A 21,847-nucleotide genomic window follows, 5' to 3' on the forward strand; every position below is an offset into this window, starting at 1 on the left:
ACTTCATACTGTATATTCTTCCCAGGATGCTCATACAATCTCCACAATCTCCCCCCTTGACTTGGCTGAGTTAGTCAAGAAGGCATATTTAATTTTTTAAAATCTTCAGGTATTAAAAAAGACCTTTCAAGTATTTTATAAATTTCAGTATTAATATGTGACAAATGGAGACGTTACTAGTGCCCGCTCAAGCAAATCGACGATTAACGGGAAGTCAAGTGATCAAGTGATCAATATGTGAATATAAACTTCTTGTTAATATGTGAATTTTTTGCCATCATTTCGCTATTGTGAATTTTTTTAATGATACAGATGTATAGAGAAGAAAAGTGAAGATGTATTTATGCCTTCTCTCAATCTTTCATCTCATTTGGGACCAGAGTGATCGTACAGCAAGTAGGGTGGCTTTCCTTGATGTGGACCACCTGGGTTAGATCCCCAGCCCTGCCAGGAGCGATCTCTGAACTCATAGCCACAGCTGTAAATTGGCACAGTCCTTTTGAAGGGGAATTTGACACTATTAAATCACTCCTGAGCATAGTTGGTTGTGGCCAAAACCTAAACAATAATAATAATAATAATCTCATTGAAGTTTTTAGATTCATACACACATAAAAAAATTTAAATTAGGGAGCTGGAGAGATAGAACAGTGGGTAAGAAGGTTGCCTTGCATTCAGTTGATCTGGGTTGATCCCCGGCATCCCATATGATTCCGAGACCCTTGAGGAGTGATCCCTGAGCTGACAGAAGTTAGCCCTGAGCAGCGCTGGGTGCAGCCCCAAAACAAATAAACAGACAAAACAGAAACCAGCAAAAAATCCAAATTAGGTCAACTTAACATTCTTTTGCAACCTGATATTTTTAAAGCACTATTTTAGGCATATAAGTCGACTTAATTTTTAACAGGTTCATAGTATGTCATTGTGGGGATACAGGCATTTCATTGTTTTGTTTTGGGTAACACCTGGTGGAGTTTAGGGTTCACTCCTGGCTCTGTTCTCAAGATTCACACCTGGTGGGGCTTGGGGGACCATGTGGGGTACAGGTATCAAACTCACTCAGGTCAGCCAAATGCAAGGCAAGCACCTTACCTGCTGTACCATTTCTCTAGCAGCCAGTGATACAAGAAATTACTCAATCTTCTATCAAAGGAAATTTGCATCATTTCTATTTTTTAATATGACTGACTGCATTAATTGACATTCGTATTAACCTGATCTTTGCATATACTTAAGATATTGCTTTTCTTTTTTTTTTTTTTCCAGAGAGAGTACACCTGGCAATGCTCAGCACTTACTCTGAGCTCTGTGCTCAAGGATCACTCTTGGCAAAGCTCAGGGGACCTTATGTGTGCCAGGGACTGAATCCAGGTTGGCCCCATACAAGGTGAGTCACCTGGGGGGCAGGTGAGACCCCTTCTCCCCCCCCGCAAGGGACCCAGACCCAACAGCCAAAAGCCTCTAGAACTCAGCCGCCACCATGATCACAATTGCTCTTCACACACTCAGGTCGAACCTCACCCACGAGTGAATCTTTTCTGGACTGCATGGCCAAGAGACACTTCATAGGACACACCCTACCCATACTCCAAGAGTACCACAACACATTTAATGGGATTCAAAGTAGGAGGCAACCAACCTTAGAGGGAAATAATATATTATTTTGGTTCTGCTTTGGGACAGGGATTGGGGTTCGGGATGGAAACATCCAAAATACGGTGGTGGGAAGGTGTAATGGTGGTGGGATTGGTGTTTGAATATTAAATGTAATCAAATATTGTGAACTACTTTATAAAATTTAAAAATGAAAAAGGAGAGTCACCTGTCATAATATCACTCTGGTCCCAAATGAGTTGAAAGTATGGGAGTGTGCATGAAGGTATTTTCATGTACAAGACAAATGCCCTAATCTCTGTACTATTTATCTGCCTCCTCCCCAAATTAAAAAAAATTAGTTTTGGGGTCAAACCTAGCAGGGCTCAGGGTTCACTCCTGGCTCTGCACTCAGGGATCATTCCTGGCCAGTGCAAAGGGAACCATATACGATGCCAGGGACCAAATCCAGATTGGCCTCATGCAAAGCAAGTGCCCTACCTCCTGTACCATCACTCTGACCCTGAGAAATTTCTTTAGATTCAAAAACGAAATTACTGGAACAAAATACAGGCATTAAATGTTAAATATATTTGGATAGTGTCAAATTTTCTTTCAAATGACTGTGCCAATTTACATTCTTTTTTTGGGGGGGTGGGCCACACTGGCGATGCTCATGGGCTATTTCTGGCTCTGTGCTCAGGAGTGTCCCCTGGCAGTGCTGGCAGCGGGGATAGGAACTGTGGTCAGGAGGATGCAAGATACATGCTTAAGCTACGTACAATCTCTCCAAGCTGCCAATTTATACTCTTATAATAAAAGAACTGAGTGCTAGCTTCCCCATAATTTTATAAATGCTAGGTAATATTTTGAAAATTTCAACAATTGTTAGGGCTGGAGAGATAGCACAGTGGGTAGGGTGCTTGCCTTGCACTCGGGCTGACCCAGTTTTGATTCTTAGCTTCCCATATGGTCTCCCGAGCACCACCAGGAGTAATTCCTGAGTGCATGAGCCCTGTGCAATGCCAGGTGTGACCCAAAAAGAAAAAAAAATTTCTACAATTGTCTTTTACAGCAAACAGTGCTCTAGACTCCAACTTGGTACTCACCTTTCTAGAAGTTTGTCATAATTGTCACTCAGCAATTGTCGTTCTTTTTCCAAATCTTCAACTCTCTCCTGAAACTAAAAATAGTAGTAGAATACCTGAAACAATTTTTTTAAATAGACTGTTTTATAAAGGTCTTCCCTTTCTTCATGCAAGGTCAGGATTTGGTTGAAAGGATACTTTGGTGGGGTAGGGCACTTTGGGCCATGTTGGGGCAACACCTGGAGATGCTCAGGGGTAATTCCTTGGCCTACACTCAGGAATTACTCCTGGCGTTGCTCAGAGTCCCATACGCGGTGATGAGGATCAAACCCAGGCCAACCATGTGCAAAGCCTGCGTTCTACACTCTGTACTATTTCTCTAGCCTCTGGTTGAAAAGATTTCTATGCTTATTTCCCATATCTATGAGGACCCATTCAACTAGAAAGGTCTGAAGGCATTTATTTATTTATTTATTTCAAGTTTTGGGGACACCCAGCAATGTTCAGGGGTTACTTCTGGTTCTTCACTCAGGGATTACTCCTGGTGGTGTTTGGGGTGCCATATAGAATCAAGAATCAACTTGGGTCGACCATGTGCAAGGCAAGTGCCATTGCTGTACTATTGCTCCAGTCTCATGATTATTTATTTATTTATTTATTTAGTCTCTGGGTCACACCCAGCAATGATCAGGGATTACTTCTGGCTCTGCACTCAGGAATTACTCAGGCGGTGTCAGGGGACCATATGGTATGGTGAGAATCAAACTCGGGTCAGCCATATGCAAAGCAAATGCTTTACCTTCTATACCATCTCTCCAACCCCAGCCCTGTGATTTTTATTTAGAAACTTTTATTAGAAATGTTAAGACTTCTGGGCTGGAGAGATAGCACAGCGGGTAGGGCATTTGCCTTGCACGCGGCCAACCCGGGTTCAATTCCCAGCATCCCATATGGTCCCCTGAGCAACGCCAGGAGTAATTCCTGAGTGCAGAGCCAGGAGTAACCCCTGTGCACCGCCAGGTGTGACCCAAAAAGCAAAAAAAAGAAAAGAAAAGAAAAGAAAAGAAAGAAATGTTAAGACTTCTTGGGGCAGGAGCAATAGTTTAGCCAGGAGTATCACCAGGTGTGGCCCAAAAATAGAAGAAAAAAAAAAGAAAATAGGAAATAGTCATATTCTTGCTAAAACACACATTGTAAGACTTTGTTGTATTGGGACCACATCCAGCAGTGCTCAGGGTTTATCCTGGCTCTGTGCTTAGGAAACACTCCTTAATAGGGGTAAGAGGACCGTATTAACACTTCTGAAGCTAGTAAATAACAATAACTTAAGTTGATGACTTTTTCAGTTATTACTACTTGCATCCTTCAGTGTAATCTGCAAGATGGACACATCTTCTAGTTGGCTCTTCAAGCTCACGGCCTTCTTGCTCTCCTCCCTCAGTTCTGCCCTAAGCTCGTTTACTTGGTTGTAGATGGCATCATGGGCTGTATTCAGGATTCCCTGATTCTGAAGAGAAAGGAAAGTTGGTCTGACAATGAACATATAGCTCAACAAGAGTAATTTCAAATTAACAGCAATCCATAGCATTCCCTAGTAGGTGCTTATAAAGATGGTATGTTTTCTTTACATTTTCAGTAAGGTAAAGGTAAGGTAAAGGCCCTCCCGTTGATCGTCGATTTGCTCGAGCGGGCCCAGTAATGTCTCCATTGGAGACTTTGTTGTTACTGTGTCTGGCATATCGAATACTCTCGGTAGCTTGCCGGGCTCTCCGAGAGGGGCGGAGGAATCGAACTCGGGTCGGCCATGTTGGCCGCTTGTAAGGCGAATGCCCTACCCGCTGTGCTATCGCTCCAGCCCATTTTCAGTTGAATTTTTTTTTTTTTTTATTGAATCACCGTGAGAACAGTCACAAAGCCTTTCAGCTCAAGTCTCGGTCGGTCATACAATAATCAAACACCCGTCCCTTCACCAGTGCACATTTTCCACCACCAAGAATACCAGTATACCCTCCCTCCCACCCAACCCCTTCCTGTGAGGCAGATTTTCACTTTACTCTCTCTCTCTCTCTACGTTGATCACATTCAATATTACAACAAAAGACCCAACATTGTTATTTGGATTTTTCCCCAACATTCAGTCCTGCCACAAAGACGTAATTAGAAAATTTGTTTTCTATTGCTAATTATGAAGAGCATATGATGTCATGTGGCCACAACCACGGCCACGCAAATTTGGATTTCTGACATTTTAGTAATAAACCTAGAGGGATTACTGCCAAAAGCCCCTGGGTTCCGAGATTGGTATTGAACTTATTTTTATTTGGGGGGATGTTTTGTTTTTTGGGTCACACCCAGTTGTGCTTAGGAATTGCTCCTGGTTCTGTGCTCAGGGGTTACTACTGCCGGGGTTCAGGGGATCATTATTGGTTGCTGGGGGAGGGTTGAACCTGGGTCAGCCACTTGCAAAGCAAGTGACTTACCAGCTGTACTATTGAGCTTCCATTGATCAGTTTTTTTTTCTTCTGGTATTTTCTTTGTTTTTATTTTTATTTTGTTGTTTTGTTTTGTTTGGATTTTAGGGCATACCTGGCAAGTGCTCAGGACTTAGTCCTGGCTCTGCACTCAGGGATGGTACCTAGTGGTATTTTTTTTTTCTTTTTGGGTCACACCCAGCAATGCACAGGAGTTACTCCTGGTTCATGTACTCAGGAATTACTCCTGGTGGTGCTTGGGGGACCACATAGGATGCTGGGAATTGAACCTAGGTCGGCTGCATGCAAGGCAACGCCCTACCTGCTGTGCTATTGCTCCAGCCCCACCTAGTGATATTTGAGGGACCAAATGGAGAGCCAGGGATAGAACCCAGTTTGGTCACATGCAAAGCAAAAATCCTACCTGCTGTTCTATCTCTCTGGTCCCAAGTTGATTTTGTTTTTTATTTAACATATTCCAGGAGGTATTATTTCCCTAATAATGAGAATTTTCACTCCAAAAAAACTACAATTTGTGATTAGAATCTATTTTCCAAAGGTTCAGATGAAACCTTGGCTCTATTAAGTCCTAAAGTGCCATTGTTTGAAGCTGCCTTTGCTTTCCAAGCAATTTGAATGTTTTCAGGGCCATATGTTCTTTTTGTTGCACTCAGCAAAGTGAAATGTTAACTCTAGGACTGGAGAAATATACAAGGATTAAGGTGTTTGTCTTACACTTGGTTCACCTGGTTTAATCCCTGGCACTGCATGTGATCCCCCACCCCACCCCACCCCACCTGCATGCCCACCCGGAGTGATTCCAGAGCAAAGCGCAAGGTTAGTCCTGAGTCCTTCTAGGTGTTGTCCAAAACCAAACAAAAATGTTAACTCTAGAAAAGTTCACTGGGACAGGAGGTGCAGGGGATTGGACATGTCTGTTGGCCAACTGTGCTTAGGACTTACTCCTGGTTCTGTGCTCAAAGATCACTCCTGGCAGTGCTTGAGGGATCACATGGGGTGGAGAGATCAAACTTGAGTTGACTGCGTGTGAGGCAATCACCTTAGCCACTGTACTATCTCTCTGGCTCCTTTATTGTAATTATTAATCATGAGTGTCACTTATTTTCACTTGGAACCCCACTGAGGCAGATAAATAAGGCCAAGTATTTAATCACACCAAACAAGATCTGGCACAGTTTTCTTGTATCTCAACAACTCAGTCATGCTAAAGGAATACTTTCCTCTCCCCCCTCTTTCCTTCCCCTTTTTGTTGTCAGTGCTGTTACAATAACTAAGCACAGCTTGAAAAGAGTATCTAAATATTTCTCAATTCAGATTTCTATATTTCAACTTTTATGAAAACTGCAATTGTTTCTGGGAGTGGAGTGATAGTACAGTAGGTAAGGCGTTTGCCTCACACACTGCTGAGCCACACTGTCAGTCTGGTTTTGATCCCCAGTATCCATATGGTGTCCCAAGCCCTGTCAGGAAGGATACCTGAGTTTAGGGCCCTGAGCACCACTGCGATAGTTTTTCCTGAAAATACCAATATCTTAATACATCTTAACTCTTAATAGAAACACACTCTCTCTATATCTATATCTATATCTATATCTGTATCCATATCTGTATCCATATCTATATCTATATATAGATATTCTATATTCTATAGATATTCTTTTTGGGTCATACCCAGCAACGCACAGGGGTTACTCCTGACTCTGCACTCAGGAATAATTCCTGGCGGTGCTCAGGGGACCATATGGGATGCTGGGAATCGAACCCGAGTCGGCCTTCTGCGAGGCAACCCCCCTACTCGCTGTGCTATCACTCCAGCTCTTCTCTCTATATATTTTTGACTTGATTAAGTTCTGTGTTCTGTGAAGATAAATATGGATTTCTTTCTATTTCCTTACTCCAATTATAAAGAAACAAAGATAAAGGAGTGTTTTTTTAGCACCTTCTGGAGTTACAAACACTAAATTATCTCACTCATTTGTGGAGTATAAATGAACAAAGCAAAGGATTAGATAGTCCCCAATGGAACCAGTGCTGAAGCATGATAAATATAACTGTGATTTGAGGGTGCAGGGACCTTAGGATAATGGTAGTATCCTTGGGATCCTGGCACTCTGGTGATAGGCCTGGGGTAACAGTATGGCAAGTGTAAAACAATAATATTCTACTAATATATTAATGAACAATAAAAAATATTGATTACCTTCTGGAGCAGAGTTTCATATGCCTGAAAGAAATAAATAGTATTATTCCATTATTATATAAACTCAATATTTATATTGACCTTGTTTTTATGATACAAATGTTTTGTTATGTTAAAATACATACATTTAAAAACAAAAATTTAGTCAACATATGTAACTTTTTGTACATATATATATGCAATATATGCAAAATAGGTACTGAGAGATAGAGAAGCAAAGGCAGAGCCATGACACGCTCATAAAGAAGCCAGAAGAAGGTAGGCCTAGGTTTTGGTACCAGAATTCCTGGAATTGAGTGCAGATACCTGTAATTGAGTCATGATTTCTCCGAAGTGAGATAGCCAGGGTTAGATTAACTAAGGGTTACCGATTAGATTCAGGTAGGGAAGCCCCCTCATATAACCCTTATGTAACTCTTATGTAATTCCAACGTATAATCAATCAGCTAAGTACAAGTAGCGGGAAGTCCCTCAGTCTGCAGCCAAAAGGGTGGTCTGTGGAAAGTCCCTGTTATGTAATGCTATAGTATCAAAGCTTCTCACTTTTGAAGCTCAGAGCTACTCATTCCAAGAAGGCGGCCACTGTGTTGGTAAGCTGGATGAGGGCCCCAACTCAGAGCTAGTCGAGCTAGCCAATAAAGACCCTTTGCTTATTGCATCACAACTTGTCTTTGTGTGATTCCTCTGGGGAGATCTTGACCTGGTTTAACAGTACTATAAATGTTTAATGGTTGCTTTTCCCCTACCCAAGTTTACCAGCGACTAGTAAACTTGGCCTCTGAATGTAATAGATCACACTATTTCCTTCCAAGAAATGAAGAAGGCCCAGATTTAATCCCCAGCATCACATGGTCTCCTACACTTCCCTAGGAGTAATGCCCAATAAGGAGATGGGGGTAGCCCTAAGCACTATTAGGTGTGCATTCTATGACCCCCTCCTCCTTCCAAAAGAGAAAACCAGGGTCAGTAGTGTGGCTTGGTTGTAAAATGTATCCCCTGCATGCATGAGTCCTGGGAGGGAGGGAGGGAGGGAGGGAGGGAGGGAGGGAGGGAGGGAGGGAGGGAGGGAAGACACAAGGCTGGAGAGAGAGGGCAATGGGCAAGACTCAAAAATCACATGGTCTGGGGTTCTGGAGGAATAGCACAGCAGGTAGGGCGTTTGCCTTGCTCACGGCCAACACAGATTCGATTTCCAGCATCCCATGTGGTCCCCCAAACACTTTCAGGAGTAATTCCTGAGTGCATGAGCCAGGAGTAACCCCTGTGCATTGCTGGGTGTGACCCAAAAAGAAAAAAAAATCACATGGTCCTCTGAGCAGTGCACTTGGAATAGCCGCCTGAGCACTACCAGATGTCACCCTACCCCCAACCCCAAAAGAAGGGGAAAAAAGCATAACCGTAAAGATAAATTGCTAAAGAAAAAAAAAACTAAGGGGCGAACTGATAGTCCAGCTAGTAGGGCATTTGCCTTGCGCATGGCTGACCTGGGTTTGATTCCTGGCATCCCATACGGTCCCTCAAGCAACAGCCAGTAGTTAATTCCTGAGTACAGAGCCAGGAGTAACCCCTGAGAATCACTGGGTGTGACCCAAAAACCAAAAACAAACAAACAAACAAAAAGGAAAGCAAACTCTGAGCTGAGAAGATATCTAAAGGTGTTGGAGAATATGCATGTGGGAGTCCTAGGTTCAGTGCCTGGTACTACACAGCCCTAGCATCATGTTGGCAGTGTTCCCACAAAAGAAATTAAAAATTATAAGACATATTTTTTAACATGGGTGAGGGCCAGGGAGATAGCACAGGGTTTAAGTTATTTGTCATGTATGCAAACTATACTATCTGCATGGATCCATGCATTGCATATGGTTGAGCAGGGCTGTGATCCCTGAGTACAGAGATGGAAGTAGCCTCTAGCACAGCTAGGTGTGGCACCAAAACAAAAACAAAAAACAAAGTGTAGGTGATAAGTCACAATTTTAGGTAAACTCTACCTCACCATTTATATGGGAGAGGACATAGAATTGAGAATAATTTTCCTTTTTTCCCCTTAATTCAAGGGAAGGCAAAGTGGTCATATAAAAATCTAGCTGAAGGAGGGTAGGGCGTGATGGGAGGGAAACTGGGGACACTGGTGCTAGGAAATGTGTACTGGTGGAGAATGTGTGTTGGAACTGAAGCCTAATCAATAAACAGCTTTGTAAGGGTCTAAGTGATTCAATTAAAAGAATTAAAAATTAAAAAAATCTAATCCCATAATAAAGTTATATAATTTGAAAATATCTTCCTTCTCACACTCTTTAATGTTAAGGTCACCAAATTATAAAAACATAAGTGGGGCTAGAGCGATAGCACAGTGGGTAAGGTGTTTGCCTTGCATGTGACCAACCCGGGTTCAATTCCCAGCATCCTTTATGGTCCCCGAGCACCGCCAGGCTTAATTCCTGAGTGCAGAGCCAGGAGGACGCTCTGAGCATCTCTGGGTGTGACCCAAAAAGCAAAAAACAAACAAACAAAAAACCAAGTAAACACACATTTCTCAAAAAAACATGGTTTCTGTAGGATGGTGTGGGGTAGGTGCTGTGCTACAGAGATAGTATAGTGGGTCAGGCACCCAGATCCCTCCCAGGAGTGATTCTTGAATGCAGAGTCAGGCATAAGCGCCCTAAGCACTACTGGATTTGGCAAAAGAAGAAGAAGAAGAAAATTAAATTCTACTGAGATTTGATGATGGAACTCACCTCTTGAACTTCTGTTAATTGTGCTTTTATCACTACCAATGAGGTGTTTCTTTCATGTAAAAGCTTCTTAAGTTGAATCAGCTCTATGTTCTCCCTAATAGAAGTTCTGGGGAAAGAAAGAAGTACTAAACCAAGAGAATGAGAGTTAAGAACTTTTACCCTGCTGACGCTACACAACGAGAACATTTTCCTGCAGGCCAGAGAGATAGTACAGTGGATAGGCTTTCCACAGAGCTGACCTAGATTTGACCCCCACCATCACATGTAGTACTTCAGTTCTGCAAGGATTTATCCCTGAGCACAGAGCCCATAGTAAACCCTGAGCAACACTGAGTGTGGGCCTCGCCAACCCCCCCAAAAAAATCCCAGATCATATTCCTCTTACCTCCTGCCTTTCTAGATTCCCCACAGACACCAGAAGTAGGAGGTGTAAGTAAATAACCACCTTTCTCCCAGTTCCCCTCTTAGGAGCTGAGATTTGACAAAAATTCCAGCACCCCTCAAGTTTGTATTTTGAGAAAACATAATAGCTATTTTCTAAATGATGGTTTAGGCCTGAGAGATTATACAGCAGGTACAATCTTGCTTGCCTTCTACGCAGTCAACCCAGGTTCAATCACTGGTCCCTCAAGTCCCACCAGAAGAGGTTTCTGAGTTTGTGTAAGGAAGGCTGAAGCCCTGAGCACCACCAAGTGTGGCCCAAAAACTAAAAAAAAAATGATGCTTAGTTTCAGATCTTGCTCGGTGTTCAAAGGGCTGATGCTCATGGTTAGAATGTGGGAGGTAGGGGTTTGATCCCTCCCACATGATTCTCTAGAACTTCCGGAAACAACCTCTGAACACTGTACCAGAAGTAGCTCTTGATCAACTGCTGGGTAGGCGCCAATCCCCCCAACCCCCCAAAATCCAAACCATATCCTACTAGGGCTGAGTTCCATTTTCTTATGAAACCAAGGGGGTATGATGGAAATTCAAAGAAATATTACAGCTTATTGTGATTGGAGAGATAGTACAGTGGGTAAGGCACTTGCCTTGCATGTGGCTGACCTGCATTCAATCCCTGGCATCCCATACAGTCCCCTGAACATTTTTTTCCTTTTTTGGGTCACACCCAGAAATCAGGGGTTACTCCTGTCACTGTACTCAGGAATTACTCCTGGTGGTGCTTGGGGGACCATATGGGATGCTGGGAATTGAACCCAGGTCAACTGCGTGCAGGACAAACACCCTAACCATTGTATTATCACTCTAGCCCCGGTCCCCTGAATATTGCCAGGAGTGATTCCTGGGTGTAGAGTAAGGAGTATCCCCTGATGTGGCCCAAAAAACAAACAAAATAATTACTGTTTACCAACTGAGGAGATCTCTTTTTTAAAATCATTTAAATGCATCAAGAGAGGAGTTTTTTCTATTTTTTAGGTTTTTTTTCTTTAAGGAAAAGATTTTAGTTCATTAGACTTCTTTCAGTAATTTAGTCCTATTTATTAGACTCATCTGATAAGACATTTAAAATAATACTGCATACTCTCCATCCTTGGAGAAGCCCGCGTTCTCTTGAGCACGTTACTCTGTCTCTCTTACTCTCCACTCTCCCGCTTATCCCTTCCTCTTTCCCTCCAGAAACCCTCCAAATAAAATCTGTTTACTTCAAAAATAAATAAATAAATAGGTAAAATAAAATAATACTGCCTGGACTCTAATCTGTAATAACTGAGAAGGAATCTCTGGAGGGGGGCCCAGGGATTTGTCCTTGCAGTTATTTATTTACATATGTGGTTTAAAAAGTCTCTAGGTAGAGTGTCAGGTGTACCCAGACGGTCCCTCAAAAAAAGTTGAACACTGACACACTGATCAATAAGTCAGGAGAACAGGGTAGCAGTGAAGGGGATTCCTTTGCACATGGTTGAACCAGATTCAATCTCAGGCTCCCCTAGTACCACAAGGAATGATCTCTGAGCACAAAACCAGTGGTAAGCCCTGAGAACTGATCAGTGTGACCCACCTCCCCCCCCCAATACAAACAAAAATAAATAAGACACTTAAAAAATAGTGAAAATAAAAGTATAAATTTGAGTTTAAAAAATGGGACCTGAGCAGTGGGTCAAATATTCCCAAAACCCTCCCCAAAAGAAAGCTGAATTAATTGTGGGTAGGTATTTGCTTTGTATACTGATGAATAGTGGGTAGACATTTGCCTTGCATATGGTAGACCGGGTTTAATCCCCAGCATCCCATGTGGTCCCCTGAGCCCAACAGGAGTAATTTCTGAGTGCAGAGCCAGTAGTAAGCCTTGAACACCACTGGGTATAATCTGAAACAAATAAATAAAATTCTAAAAATAAATAGAATTTTTTAAAATTTTATTTTTTAAGAGAAAAGACTGGGAAATATGACTTGTCCTTACCTATAGAAGATTCAGGATGTAATTCCCAGCACTGCTACAGCAAAACACACACACACACACACATACACACACTTTTAAAAGGGAGGAGAGCCTGGAGAGATAGTACAGGGTAAGGCACTTGCCTTGTAGGCAGCCAACCCAGATTCAATCCCTGACATCCCATATGGTCCCCTGAGCAGGAGTAATTCCTGAGTGCAGAGCCAGGAGTAAGTCCTGAGTGTTGCCAGGTGTGGGGGGGGAAAAAAGGAAGGGGGCACTGCAAGGCATGAGTACTTAGTCCACGAGTACGGCCAGGTATATCCCAAAAGCCCTACAAAACTTTTTTACAGGAGTTTTTGCTTGTTTGTTTTTTGTTTTAATGATTTTTTTTTTTGCTTTTTGGGGTCACACCGGGTTATGCTCAGGGATTACTTCTGGCTCATACACTCAGGAATTACTCCTGGTGTTGCTCGGGGGACCATATGAGATGCTGGGAATCAAACCCAGGTTGGTCTCCTACAAGGCAAACGCTCAACCTGCTGTGCTATTGCTCCAGCTCTTACAGGGTTTTTTTTTTCTTTCTTTCTTTTTGGGTCACACCCGGCAATGCACAGGGGTTATTCCTGGCTCTGCACTCAGGAATTACTCCTGGCGGTGCTCAGGGGACTATATGGGATGCTGGGAATCCAACCCGGGTTGGCCGCGTGCAAGGCAAATGCCCTACCCGCTTTTTTTTTTTTTAAGGTGAACTTTTTTTTTCCTTTTTGGGTCACACCCAGCAATGCTCAGGGGTTACTCCTGGCTTTGCACTCAGGAATTACTCCTGGTAGTGCTCAGAGGATGATATGGGATGCCAGGGATCAAACCCGGGTTGGCCGCGTGCAAGGCAAACACACTACCCACTGTGCTATCACTCCGGCCCCAAGGTGAACTTTTTAACAGGAGTTTTTGTTTTGTTTTGTATTATGTTCTGCTTTTTGGGTCCACCTGGCAATGCTCAGGAGTTACCCCCGGCTTTGCACTCAGGAATTACCTCTGGCATTGCTTGGGGGACCATAATGGAATGACAAGGATTGAACCCAGGTCAGCTGTGTGCAAGTCAAATGCCTTATCCACTGTACTAATGCTTTAGCCTATAAAAAGAGGTTTCTTTTTTTTTTTTTAAGATTTTGGATGAGAATGATTTATGATGCAGTTGCATCTACTATAACAAATGTACACTCTGATGTGAGACCAAAGTGGGAAAGGCTGTGGGTGAGTGAGGACTGTGAGTGTGGGAAGTCACTGTTCATTTCCCAGCACCGCATACTCCCCCAAGCATCACTGGGACCAATTCCAGTATACACAACTGGAAGTAGCCCCTGACCTGGGTATGAACCAAAAACAAAAAAGTAAAGCAGGGTGGAAAAAATAGCTCAAGCAGTAGAACTCATGCCTAACATGCATGAGTTCCTCTGTTTGGTATCACATGCTATCCACCTCTTATCACCACAGGACTGGCCCTGGAGACAACCACATCAGGACTGCTTGGAATAATATATATATATATATATATCATATGTGTATATATCATAGATATACACATATGCAAATTTATTGCTCTTTAAAAATTAAGTCAATTTGGGGCTAGAGCAATAAGTGAGTAGAGTAGCAAAAAGTGAGTAGAGTGTTTGCCTTGCATGTGGCTAACTTGGGTTAGATCCCTGGCATCCCATATGGTCCCCCAAGCACCACCAGGAATAATTCCTGAGTGCAGAGACAGGAGTAACCCAAGTATGACCCGCCCAAAATCAGAAATAAATAAATAAATATAAAAATGGCGTCAATTAAAAAATAGTTTCAGCCTTAGTCCAGGCTGAGAACCCCAACTGGAGGAGGATAAAATAAACTGTTTTTTTTTTCTTTCTATTTTCTTTGGTCACGACTAATGATGCTCAGGACTTATTACTGGTTCTGTGTTCAGGAATCACTTTTGGCTGTGCTAGGGGAAGCATCTGTAGTGCCAGGGATCGAACCAAAGAGTTGGCCACATGCAAGTCAAGTGCCTTAAACTTTCTACTATCTCTCCCCTCCCAATTCCCTTTTATTAAGTGAAACAATAAATCTATTAATCATAAACATCTTCTGTAGATTAATCCATCTCTTGATTTACTTGGGGCTCTAGATCTGCCTCTCAGGCTAAGGGTTTTTTGGTTTTGGTTTTGGTTTTTGGGCCACACTTGATTCCTGAGTGCAGAGTCAGGGGTTACTCCTGGCGCTGCACTCAGGAATCACTCCTAGTGGTGCTTGAGGACCATATCGGGATATCAGGGATCAAATCCGGGTAAGCCACATGTAAGGCAAGTGCCTCACCTGCTGTGCTGTCATTCTCTGGGCCCACTCAGGCTGAGTTTAACCCCAAACATTCTCTTTTTCCTCTGAGAGGAAGGAAAGGTACAAGTGAGATCTCTTACATTTTTAGTCTATTATGGCTGAACCCCAGAATGCTACACTCTTACCGAAGCTCTGTGGCTTTCTGAACACACTCTAATGAACTTCTTTGTTCAAAATCTTCATCTTTGGGCCACATTTTCTCTGAAGATTTAGCTGGTTCTTCCACTTGCATAATGTCACTGGACATAATAGGGGCACTGTTAGGCATGAATGGAACAATGAGTTTAGTCATAATTTTGATTTTGCTAAAATTTTAAAATTAGAATTAGGAATATCAAACCTCAAAAAGAAATAGAAACTGCTGCTATAGGTTTAGAAATGGGATCTCACATATATAAAAAGAAGTTAGAGGAATCAATGTGTGTTGTGTGAATGGAAGGTAATTTTTTTTTGTTTGGGGGGATTTTTTTGTTTTGTGGCCACAGCCAATATTCTCAGGACTGACTCCTGATTCTTCACACAGGGATTATTCCTGGAGGGCTCAGGAGACCATCTGAGATGCCAGAGATTAAATGTGGGTCAGCCATGGCTGAGACAAGCTCCCTACTCACAGTACTATCTCTGAAGCCTTTTTATTTTTGTCACAACTAGTTGTGCTCTGGGTTCACTGCAGGCAGTGCCCAGGGAACCATATATGGTGCCGGGGGTTGAACCCAGATTGGCTGGATGCAAGGCCCTACACCTTTGTACTCTCTCTGGACCTGGTCTAATCTTACAAAATACAACTTTCAACTATCAAACAAACGCAAATGCATTATGACTAAAAGAAAGAAGTACAAAGAAAAAGAGAAGAGATAACTTCAATTAAGAAAAGGGTCCCTTTTCTTTTCCTTAGAAGACAGATAGATACATATTTTCCACTTTTAAGAAATAACCTTGGAATTTACTTAAGGTTGACTTTCATCTTCTGTGGCAATACTAGAAAGACTTGAAGGTGCCAATATTCACTTTTCTCCTAAATGAAATATTTCTATGGATGCTGAAAGACAAACTCGGGACAAATAAAAAGAACTCACAGTTTGCTGGGTTCACAGGATATTACACTGGTTTCTTCATTGGTCATGCATTCCTTCAACGGGAGAGGAGCTGTATAGCTCAGTCTGTCCCTTGATCCTGAAAGTTTAGACAAAAGATGCATGCTGTTTCTCTGGAAAACATTAGATGAAGCACCAAAGGACCAAGTGCTAGAGGTAGCGAGGACATTGAGGCCTTGAGGAAATCCTTATATGACCATCCCAAAGGACAGGTTCTCAGGTTCTCAGCCTTTACTCCTTATAGATTTAATTAGTCAGCTGGACTATGGATTTTTTTTTTTTTTGCTTTTTGGGTCACACCCAGAGATGCACAGGGATTATTCCTGGCTCTGCACTCAGGAATCACCCCTGGCAGTGCTCAGGGGACCATATGGGATGCTGGGAATCAAACTTGGGTCAGCTGTGTGCAAGGCAAACGCCTTACCTGCTGTGCTATTGCTCCAGCCCCAAGGACTATGGATTTTTGGGTATAAACGAGAAGAAAGGTGTAAATTTATCCAGGACAACAGTGTATCTGACTAGACTATATATTTCTCTAGTGGATATACAATAATGCTAAACTAAACTTTTGGAAAGGGAGAGACCATATCCAGCAGCGCTCAGGAATTACTCCTGGCTCTGTGCTCAGGATTCACTCATGGAAGGTGCTAGGGACTAAAACTGGGTCAGCTACATACAAGGCACTATACCATCTCTCTGGCCTCTGAACTGAAATTTAGACTTAGTCTTTCTACTTTGTTATTTTTACAAATATTTGGTTGACTGGAGTGGGGGATTTTTAAGAGTTGCTTGACTTTATTTTTATTTATTTATTTTGTGTTTTGAGCCACGGTGGTAACTCTCAAGGGTTACTCCTGGCTCTGCATTCACTCCTGGCAGAATCACTCCTGGTGGTGCTTGGGAGACCATATGGGATGCCGGGAATTGAACCTGGGTCATTCGTTTGCAACACAAGTGCCTTAACCACTGTGCCCTCTCTCCAGCCTCTGAAATAGGGAATTTTAAAGTACAAACTATAACTAAACCAAAAAAATTTTTGTTTTGTTTTGTTTTGTTTTGGGACTATATCTGGCAGTACTGAGGGATCACTCCTGGCAGGACTCAGGGAACCATAGGTAGTGCTGGGGGTTGAAATCAGGTTGGCTGTGTTTTGTTGCAAGACAAGTGCCTAAAACCCCAGTAGTATCTACCCAGGTCTGAACCAAGAATTTTGAAACTGTCAACGTCCTTAGGAGAAAAAAAAGAAACAGCTTAAAGGAAGTAGGAAGAAATGGAAAGGATGGGAATAGAGCAGCGAGGAACAAACACAGCTGGAAAAATCATCATTTCCACTATTTGAGCCAAGTCTGGGATTTGATCCTGATCTCACCACTCTGAGGTTTTTCAGGTACTGGAGCACCAGCGGAGTGAAGCTGTCTATGTCCCACACTGTTGCGAACTCGAGACTGGGAGCGGCGGGGAACAGGGGCGCCAACCCGTGGGAAATGTTCTTGTACTCCTTGAATCAGGGACTGCTGGAGCTTAGGGTTCCACTGCTTCCTACATCTGAAGTTCCGCTGCTGCCTTGCATGTGCTGAGAGCTGTTTCGCTGTTGCTGCCTCTGCTTCTGACCTCAGGTCCTGACCTGCAGAGTTCAACCGGAGCAAGGCTGTCCTCATCCTGTGGGTAAAAAATGTTGACAGCCGGTAGCTTCTGCTTCTTTCTTTCTTTTTTTTTTCCTTTCTTTCTTCTCTTTGTTTCTGTTTCTCTAAGTTATCACTTCTACAGTTCACTGGGTTGATCTTTGATAAAATGATCATGCGTTGATCTTTGATAAAATGTATTAATGTCACTGGGCCAGAGAGATAGCCTAATGGACTGGAGTTCAGGCTCTGCTTGCAGGAGGCAGTGCTTGAGCTCCAGCACTGTGTGTTTCCCTGAGCAACACTGGACTGTGAGCACCAAGCTGGGAGTAGATCCTGAACATGCCAGGTATGGATCAAAAACAAACTAAAGTTGGGGGTTGAGGGCATTGACACCATACCACACCGAATATGTCACTTGCCATGCGTGGCATTCAGCCAACCTGAGTTTGATCCCAGGTACCCCATGTGGTCCCCTTGCAGTGATCCATGAGCACAGAGCCAGGAGTAATCCCTGAGCACCTCCAGGTGTGGTACATACACAAAACAAACCAAAAAATTTCAAAAAAGTTTTTACTCTATTTTTTAACACTTAATACTTATATTCTGCCCCCCAAAAGTGAAAGGACTATGTCTTAATCCATGCTACCATGCCTGCCCGGAAGGGAAAGGGTGTTGCTCCCTTCCGCCTTTTTCCCTCTGGAAAGCAAGATGGCAGCCACCTCGGAGCTTTTTGGAAAGCCAGGTAAGAGCCAGTCGTGACAGGGCAACTGAAACCTCCTGAAAGGGGGGCATTCCTGGCTTGTCCTTCACGTCCTACCGAGGTCACAAGTTGGCCCCCACGACCATGGCTCCAGAGCCACAAAAACTGATCTCATAATTATCTGACTCTCGGCAGAAATACTTCCAGGCTTAATAAGTGAAATACCAGAAATCCAAAATCACGCGGCCGCAATAGCAGCCGCGCGACATCATTTGGTTCTTGTAACCAGCTGTAGAAAACAAATTATTTCACAATGCTTTTTCAGCAGGTCTGATTTTGGGGTGTAAACTCTAAATAATAATGGTGCATCTTTTGTCGAAACAATGAATCTAATCAAAGTAAAAAAAAATACTTATATTCTGCCCCAATAAACTGTTACTTTATAAGAACGGAAACATCGTGGTTTCAGTCTTTATTCTACTGCAGTGATTACTACATGATCATCTTAGCAAAATATTTTGATTTTGTTAAGGAGTACTCCTTTAAATCCTTGTCTAGATTTATTTTTAAATTATATACATTTATTTATGTACTAATAAATAATAGTTAATATAAAATATAAACAAAAATGCTCATTTTAATTTTTGTTTGTTTTGTTTTCTTTTCGGGCCACACATGGTGGTGCTCAAGAATTACATCTGGCTTTCCACTCAGGAATTACTCCTAACAGTGCTCAGGACATGATATGGGATGCTGGGGATAGAAAGAGGTTAGCCATGTGCAAGGCAAATACCCTATCTGATGTACTATTGCTCTGGTCCTCATTTTAATCATTTTGTTTTTGATTTTTTTGGATTTGGGGGACACAGGAAGCTGTGCTCAAGGCTTTCTCCCTACTTTGTGCTCAGGGATCACTCCTGGCAGTGTTCAGGATAAGTGGTGCCTGGGATCAAACTAGGATTCTTGTGTTTGCTTCCTGGGCACTACTGTGTGACCCTAAAAACAAATGAACAAAAAAAAAAGGAAAAAGGGGAAAAAAGGGAAAAAGAAAGCAGGATTAGAGAGATAGTAAAGTGAGTAAGGTGCTTATCTTGCATGTGGTAGATCCTGGTTCAATGCTCAACACTGCATATGGTCCCCTGAGTACCACCAGGATAATCTCTAAGCACAAAGCAAGGAATACAATCTGAACATTGCCAAAGCTGGCCCCCACAAAAGTTTCAAAGAAGGAAGAGGGGGCCAGCATGATAGTACTGCAGGCAGGGTACCTACCTTGCACTCAGCAGACACAGGATCGATCCTCAGCAGCCTATAAAGTTTCGGAGCCTGTCAGGAATGATCCCTGAGTAGAGCCAGGAGTAAGCACTGAGCATTGCTGTGTGTGGCCCCAAAACAAAAATAAAAAATAAAAAAAAATTTAAAAGAGGAAGAGGGCAGAATCCTGAAAAATCTGAGTGGCAATCTGCGGATTCATATTATGATGACCACAAGTTCTGAGTACCACCAGGGGTGGCCCAATCCCCATCATGATCCCCCTCCCTTGCCAAAAAAAAAGAATCTCTGATCTCTGACCCCATGGTCTAAGGAGAGAGCTTAGGGCTCTGGGGTACATGTCTTGCTTGTGTAAAGCATAGGATTCAATGCCTGGAGCCACATGACCCTTCCCCCAGCCATGGAGACCCGAGTATATGCCCCAACACCCCCAAAACAGAATCTCAAACTCTGAGTTATGCTGACATACAGTAGTCGCAATCCTGTAGATTATAAATAAAAATCTGAACAAACTCCCGATGAAAAAGATAAAAGCAGCTCTTAAGAGTGGTGAATCATTCTGATGTAGCTTTACCCTGGTATCATTTGAAGACAGTCTGGTGTTTACAGCTAGACCATGTTAATGTCCTGTTGAATATGATCTCACACAGCACCAACATCAGATGAGGCCACTCTGAGACCATTATGGCATAACAAAGTGATTGTTGAAAAAAAATTATTTTTGATGGTGCCAAGGCCTCATGTAAACTCTACTGATGAGCTATATTCTCAACCTTTTCTTTTTCTTTCTTTGATTGTGACTATTTTTATTTTGAGAGGTGGGGGTTTGGGGCTTCACCGGACAGTATTCAGTACTTATTCCTTGGTTCTGTTGCTCACAGCTTACTTCTCTAGATGCTCAGGGAAACCATATGTGGTGCTGGGAATTGAACCCAGGTTGGCCGCATGTCAGGCAAGTGCCTTAACCACTATGTTATCACTCTGTCCTCTGTGACTATACTACAATCTATAGTGTTATTTATACTTTTGGGGGTGCACACTCAGTGGTAATCAAAGCTTACTCCTGGTGGGGCTTAAAAGACCATATAGAGTGCCACAGATCAAACCTGAGCCCATGCACACCAAACTCCTATCTGCTGTACTATTGCTCCAGTACACCTTCCCCTCCCAGTTTTAGTTTCAGCCTCCACTCTGCTCTACCTCCGAGTAGATAGGAATTATTGAGATATCCAAACAGATGTGTTCATGCTCATGGCACTATCAAATTTGGAGCAAACTCCTCTTAACTTGGCTCTCCCCAAAATTATCCATCAGAAGCCCAAATCCTTGTATTGGCTTGCTCTTTCTTTCTTTCTTTCTTTCTTTCTTTCTTTCTTTCTTTCTTTCTTTCTTTCTTTCCTTCCTTCCTTCCTTCCTTCCTTCCTTCCTTCCTTCCTTCCTTCTTTCCTTCTTTCTTTCTTTCTTTCTTTCTTTCTTTCTTTCTTTCTTTCTTTCTTATTTTTTCTTTCTTGGGGGAAGGGAGGGGCACCACACCCCAGCGGTGATCAGGGCTTACTTCCTGGCTGCGGCCTCAGAGATTACTCCTGGTGGCTTTGGAGGACCACCTGGGATGCCCTGGATCAAACCTGGGTCAGTTGTGTGCAACTCAAGCACCTAACAACCTATTGTACTATCTCTCTGGCCCCTATTGGCTCTAATACATTCTTTTTTTTTTCTTTTTGGCTCACACCCAGCGATGATCAGGAGTTATTCCTGGCTCTACACTCAGGAATTCTCAGGAATTACTCCTGGAGCTGCATGGGGGACCGTATGGGATACCAGGGATTGAACTCGGGTTGGCTGCATGCAAGCCAATGGCCCTACCCACTGTACTATTGCTTCAGTCCCGGCTCTAATATATTATTAATAAAATCCCTTTAGATCCCTTATGGTGTATATTTTCTGCAGCTTACAATGAGCTATAAACCCAACTTTTTCAATTACAGATATGTTACTGGTGGTTTTGTCTGAAAGGCATTGACACCAGTATCTTAAAATGCAGCCTATGGCTGAAGATAGCTCAAAGGACTGAGCACGTTTAATATGTGGAAGCCCCTGTTCTATCAGATCACTGGTCCACTGAACACTAATAGCAGTAACCCCTGAGAATAAAGTCCTCAAGCTCTATGTGTGCACCCCACTCCCAATCCCTACTAAATGCTTCTTAGAGATAAAATCCTATTTTCAGAACTCCCATTCTCTATATGTTTTATCTATCCACACACCTCATCTCATATTCCCTTCCAGATC

At 42.7% G+C, this 21,847-nt stretch overlaps 1 protein-coding gene across 1 annotated transcript in view; it reads right to left on the reverse strand.

Annotated features, from left to right (window-relative positions):
- Window positions 1–21,847, reverse strand: part of RPGRIP1 (RPGR interacting protein 1) — a 62,937-nt gene that overhangs the window by 36,889 nt on the left and 4,201 nt on the right. Inside the window, exons 3-9 of the mRNA XM_056133927.1 lie at window positions 17,331–17,620; window positions 15,944–16,040; window positions 14,993–15,172; window positions 10,112–10,217; window positions 7,374–7,397; window positions 4,042–4,188; window positions 2,703–2,776 (exon numbers count right to left, since the gene is read on the reverse strand). Of these exons, the coding sequence (XP_055989902.1) occupies window positions 2,703–2,776; window positions 4,042–4,188; window positions 7,374–7,397; window positions 10,112–10,217; window positions 14,993–15,172; window positions 15,944–16,040; window positions 17,331–17,620 (918 nt within the window). The remainder of the gene's footprint in view (window positions 1–2,702; window positions 2,777–4,041; window positions 4,189–7,373; window positions 7,398–10,111; window positions 10,218–14,992; window positions 15,173–15,943; window positions 16,041–17,330; window positions 17,621–21,847) is intronic.

This window comes from Sorex fumeus, unplaced genomic scaffold (assembly GCF_029834395.1).
Source record: "Sorex fumeus unplaced genomic scaffold, SorFum_2.1 ptg000098l, whole genome shotgun sequence".
In the NCBI taxonomy this organism is placed as follows: Eukaryota; Metazoa; Chordata; class Mammalia; order Eulipotyphla; family Soricidae; genus Sorex; species Sorex fumeus.